General features: G+C 44.8%; 1 protein-coding gene across 2 annotated transcripts in view; it reads left to right on the top strand.

Moving 5' to 3' along the window:
• The first annotated feature begins 173 nt into the window (after positions 1–173).
• Positions 174–5,758, top strand: part of FASTKD2 (FAST kinase domains 2) — a 31,918-nt gene continuing 26,333 nt past the window's right edge. The window contains exons 1-2 of one of the 2 annotated variants that reach the window (XM_015416005.1): positions 174–238; positions 2,965–3,782. In XM_015416005.1, coding sequence (XP_015271491.1) covers positions 3,048–3,782 — 735 coding nt within the window. In that variant the 5' untranslated portion in view covers positions 174–238; positions 2,965–3,047. Of the gene's footprint in view, positions 253–2,964; positions 3,783–5,758 lie in introns of both variants that reach the window. The other variant, XM_015416006.1, reaches the window with a different exon arrangement.

Consider the following 5,758-nt stretch of genomic DNA (forward strand, 5'->3'; position numbering starts at 1 on the left):
GAAACAAGCCGCCCGGGGCCCACCCTAGATGGGAAGCTTGGCGCGGTCTTCGGCAGGAGGGAAGGTTGCCTGGCAACGCGGCGAAAGCGTTTCTTTCCGCTCCCCCTACGCGGGAGGAACTAGTTTGTCCCTTATAGGGAGCCGTACGCCGCGTGAGGCGCTGTCTTCCGGTTGGGGTCACGTGGTGGCGGCCGGAGCAGCCGCTCCTGTGCGCGTGGTACGCAAGGAGACGCCGCCGGTAAGTGAACCCAGGTAGGCGACCGCGTGGAAGTTCGTTGGAAAGGTGCGAGCCCGTGAGGGGCCCCGCCCGCGGTTTCCATGGAGACGGGAGGGGCGGGGATGGCGGCCCAAGGAGAGGATCGTCGTCACTGCCTCCTGCGGGGGTCAAAGACCGTCCGTGGCTTTACCGCCGTCCCGCCTCTTCTGACTGCCAGAGGCTTTCCTGGCTTTCCCTCGCGTCCCCCCCCCCCCCGTTTAGCTGGAGAGCGTCTGCATGCAAAACGCGTGTTCTACCCAGCCTCACTCAAGGTTGCCATCTTCCAGGTGGGGCCGCCCTGGAAATCTCCAGGGGTCACAGCTGCTCTCCAGGCTACAGAGATCAGTTCGCCCGGAGGAAATGGCAGCCCTGGAGGGTAGACGCTGTGGCATTGGGCCGCGCTGAGCCCCCTGTCCTCCCCGGGCGCCTGGAGATGGCAACCGTACACCCTCTCAGGGTCATCTTCGGCTTGCAAAGGAGTCGCTGTGTTAGCGAAATAAAAGTCTAGTGGCCCTTGGAAGATTGTTTCAGTGTGAGTTTTGGTGAGTGTAATGTTTAAGAGCAGCAGGAGGACTCTAACCCTGGAGAACCGGGTTTGATTCCCCACTCCTCCACATGCAGCCCAAGAACAGTCCTGTCAGAGCTCTCTCAGCCCCACCTACCTCAACAGGGTGTCTGTTGTGGGGAGGGGGAGGGAAGGAGATTGTAAGCCACTCTGAGACTCCAAGTGAAAGGAGGAGGAGGAGATTGGATTTATATCCCGCCCTTCACTACCCAAAGGTGTCTCAGAGCGGCTCACAAACTCCTTTCCCTTCCCCTCCCCACAACAGACACCCTGTGAGGTGGGTGGGGCTGAGAGAACTCTGACACAAACTGCTCTTTTTCAAGGACAGCTGTGCCAGAGCTTGTGACTGACCCAAGGTCACATCAGCAGGTGCAGGTGGAGGAGTGGGGGAATCAAACCCGGTTCTCCCAGATTAGAGTCCCCGCACTTAACCACTACACCTAACTGGTATAAACCCAGTCTCTTCGTTTTCTGTTCACCACTGATCAGCTCCAGTCAAGTGCCAAAGCCCAGCGCCCTGGTTCTTCCAGCATTCAACCTGCCACCTCTAAAAAAACCCCACAAGCAAGTACCCTTAGTTGTTTCCTACTGTGCCCCCACTTTGTCAGTACTGTTCAGAGGCACACTGTCTTTGAAACACTTCCAAGAGCCCTGCTAATCCCTTTTAAAATAATAATAAGAGATTGGATTTATACCCCACCCTTCACTCGGAGTCTCAGAGCAGCTTACAAACTCCTTTCCCTTCCCCTCCCCACAACAGACACCCTGTGAGGTAGGTGGGGCTGAGAGCGCTCTGATAGAACTGTCCTTGGGAGAACAGCTCTGACAGAACTATGGCTTGCCCAAGGTCATCTAGCAGCTGCATGTGGAGGAGTGGGGAATCAAACCCGGTTTTCCCAGATTAGAGTCTACACACTTAACCACTACACCAAACTGGCTCTCACTTGAAGGCACCAGTGCCATAGTAGCAGCAAGTTGCCTAAGCTCAGCTATGCTGTGTATGAAGAAATAGTTTCTGGCTTCTCTCCTGAATCTGCTTTGCAGTTCTTGCCATCGGGAGACCCTGACTTTTGGTTCTGAGAAGAGAGGCAATTTCCCCTCTCCTCGTGATATCCTGTAAACATCCCAGCCTTAAGGTATTGGCTATCCCATACAAAACCTTTCAGACCTTTGACCTCTCTTAGCTGCGAGACTGCCTCTCTCCCGATGTTCTGCCATGGCAACTTTGCTTAAATCAGCCACAATTGCTGGATTATTGCCATAATCTGTTGGTTTTTATCTGTAACTATTGCTGTTTTAACCGGTCTTGTATTTTTAACAGTTTTATCTCTGTATTGTTTACGTTATTTTAACCCTGTTAGCCGCCTTGAGCCAGCGTGTCCGGCAAGGTGGGATATAAATAGAAATAATAAATAAATACATAAAATGACATTTCCTAATTGTGCCCACATGGGTGCTGTTTTCTCTTAGCCAGTCTTTGTTCCAGCCATTTATTTTTATTTTTAGCACCCTCCCCAGGGGGTGTATGACAATCAGAGGTGCTGGGGCAGGAAAAATTTGGGGACGCCCTCCGTGTGGAAGACCCATTGCTGTTGTCTGGCATGGACAGCTGCGACAACAGTGGGGAAACCATAGGGAAGTGTCCCCTTCTGGAAAGGGGCCAGGGGTCTACTTGCTTTCTAATCATGGTGTGTTTTGTTTTGTTTTTTGAGCAGTAAAATATCAGTACAAGAAATTGCTGCTTTTCTTCCATTTCCCCCCATCCCCCTTTTAGTTTGCACACAGGTATTTGCTAAGGGTTCTTGAGGCTATTTCCAAAATGGTAAACTTTCTTCTATTGCACTTATGAGCCCTTGCTCTTTTTCATTTCAGCTTTGTTCTCTCATGGCCCTGGTAACTGATCTGTGTGTATTTCCTGTAAATACAGGGCATCTTCCACCTCTGCATCACAGGTGTTTCAATTTGTATATCTTCTCATCTTAAAAGGGATTCAGTTTGCATTTTGATTTAACTGAAGATGGCACCATTGACGTGATGTTTTGGGAGGGGACAATTTTATTTATTTTATTTCATTAGATTTCTAGGGGGAGAGAGAAAGGGCCCTTGGTCTGGTTTGTCACACTTTTTATCCTGCTTTTCATAGATGACTTACGTGATCCACTTCCAGACAGCTGATTCGCACTGCTAGCAATTTATCAAGTTGTTTTTCTTTGAACAAGTCACTGAATGACGAGCAGCAAAATGAAGAAGCACCTGGGTTGTTTTATAAGGACCATCAGTCAAATGCAGGTCTGCCCTTCTGCAATGAGTCCTTGTTCTAGAACTGTGGTGAGAACATATGTGTTGAGGACTAACGGGCATAAGAGCGCTATACAAAGTCTTTATCTCAGGCGATGCCCATTGTACATATCTCCTTGCTGGCTTCAGTCTGCTGGATTTTTTTCTCAAGATGCATTCATCGTCAGCACAGAAAGTGCCAACGCAAACGAACAGAAAACTGCTAATGGTTTGTTAAACGATCAAACGCAAAGCTCTAGACCAGTGACAGAAGAAGTCACTGAACCGCCATCTGGTTCCATGGTCACTGCAGCGACAGACAGAAGTGCAGGTGAAGAAACGGACAAGCGGTCTGTGGCCCAGCAGTACTTTGATGAGCTTCGAAAGTGTGCATCCCCCTGTGATGTACTAGACTTGGTTTCGAGATACCCGATTTCCTCAAAGTACATCAGTAACAACCTGACCACTATGTGGATGCTGACCAAAAGACTATCGGAAGACCAGAGGCGTTATGAGAGACAGCTGATGTTTGAGCACCCTCATTTTAGCCAGCTCTGCCAGTGCGCAATGCAGGAGGCCAGGTACATGTGGCGCGATGACTTGGCGTACAGCCTGCACGCTATTGTGAGACTTGGAGTCCCGCAGAACACCCGATTGGTTCAGACATTGTTGAGGATTTGCCAGGTAAGCTACAGACAATATCCCCAAAACAGTTTCACAGAACCAGGATACAAAAAAGGGAAAACCCAACACGCCTGTAAAAATGACCCGTTACAAAACTCAAAGGTAAAATCCAGTTATTGTAAGAAAATGAAGTTTGCTTGTGGACAAGGTCCCAAAGCTTCTAAATTCCAAAAATCCAATTTTATTGAAGAGGTTTCTGGATATTAATACTCTCTTTTCAATTAAATCTTCATCCGAATATTTTCTTAAGCCTCACAAAGCAAAATAAACTTCAATCATTATGGGCGTACGCAGTACAATTCTGTAATGAAAGAAATCCTTTTTTTTTTTTTTTTTTTTTTATTTTACTATTTATTTTATTAAGTTTTCCATGATAGAATAAACAAAGAAACAATTATTTCTTCAATACATCGTCGATGAGCATACAGCCGTTTCCTTACTTAGAGTGAATATACCTACAATTTCCAACATTTTGCTGATTTCTTATATACAACATCACTATCTTCGCACCCTAGCATATTTAAATACACCTGTTTTAACCCTCCGCATTTCGTGTCCATATATACCATTTCTCCCAATTTTTTTCAAAAAGCGAGTCCTCATTCCCCTTTAACATACATGACATCTTATCCAGTTCAGCCACTTCACATATTTTTTGTACTACCTCGCTCTTTCCTGGAATCGATCCCTCTTTCCAGTGTCTTGCATACAAAATTCTGGCTGCAGTGAAACCGTGGACCAATAAATGTTTTCCCGTTTTTCCATATGACTCTGGAATCATATTCAATAAACAGACTTCAGGTTCAAAAGGGATTTGTTGCCCCATAACTTCACCCAACAAATTATTGATCATTTTCCAGTAATCTTTGGCTTTGCTACAAGACCACCACATATGTAGGTAAGTACCTACGTTCTGGTTGCATTTCCAACATATGTTAGTGACCGATTTAAAAATCTTGGCTAATTTAGTGGGAAACAAATACCATCTCAAAGCAACTTTATAAATGTTTTCTTTGAAGGAGGTTGCCCTCGTAATCTTTACGTTGGTATCCCATATTTTTAACCATTTATCAATTCCTATATCTTTACCCAAATCCTTATTCCAAATTGTCAAACTTGATCTTATTACATCTTCTTGCATCTTATTTTCCAATAACTGTCCATATATATGTTTTATTATCTGACTTCCCTGCTTAATCCAGATTTTATCTATCTTTAGATACTTATCATAAAAACCATACTTCTGGTCCTCTTTGTATCTGGATTGCAATTGCATTATTTGTAACCAAGACAGCTCCTTATTTCGTTCTCTCAAGCTTTCGATTGGTTTCAAGTTATTTCTTTCATCTAGTAAATCCTCATAACATAACTTCTTCTCATATTCATACAGATTTGGGATAACAAATGCTTCAACAGGGGATACCCATCTAGGTATTTTTAAATAAAACTTCTGCTTCATTTCTTTCCATGTTTTAAGTAATAAACCTCTAATATAGTGTTTACCAAAAGCACTTCTTCCCTTGTCATACCAAATGGTGGCGTGCCACCCCATCTGAAGATCATGGCCTTCCAATTTGAGGAGTCTGCTATTAGATAAAGTCGCCCAGTCTTTCAACCATACCATTACCGAGGCTTTGTAATATAATAACCAGTCTGGCAGGCCTAACCCGCCTTTTACTGTTTTTTCCTGCATAACTTTCAATTTAAACCTGGGTTTTCTGGCTTGCCAAATAAATTTTGAAACTATTGTGTTCAGTTCTTTAAAAAAGGATAAGTTTTTAACAACTGGTATTAACTGAAACAGAAACATGATTTTTGGGAGAATAGACATCTTAATGGTTGCTACCCTTCCCATCAGAGATAACTGTAGATCCTTCCATTTTTCTAGATCCATTTTTATTTCTTTCAAAAGTTTTTTATAGTTATTATCGAATAAGGCACTACACCTGTTTGTTAGCCAGATTCCTAGGTATTTA

The sequence above is a fragment of the Gekko japonicus genome, unplaced genomic scaffold, assembly GCF_001447785.1.
Source record: "Gekko japonicus isolate JY-2015 unplaced genomic scaffold, Gekko_japonicus_V1.1 scaffold123, whole genome shotgun sequence".
NCBI classification, from domain to species: domain Eukaryota; kingdom Metazoa; phylum Chordata; class Lepidosauria; order Squamata; family Gekkonidae; genus Gekko; species Gekko japonicus.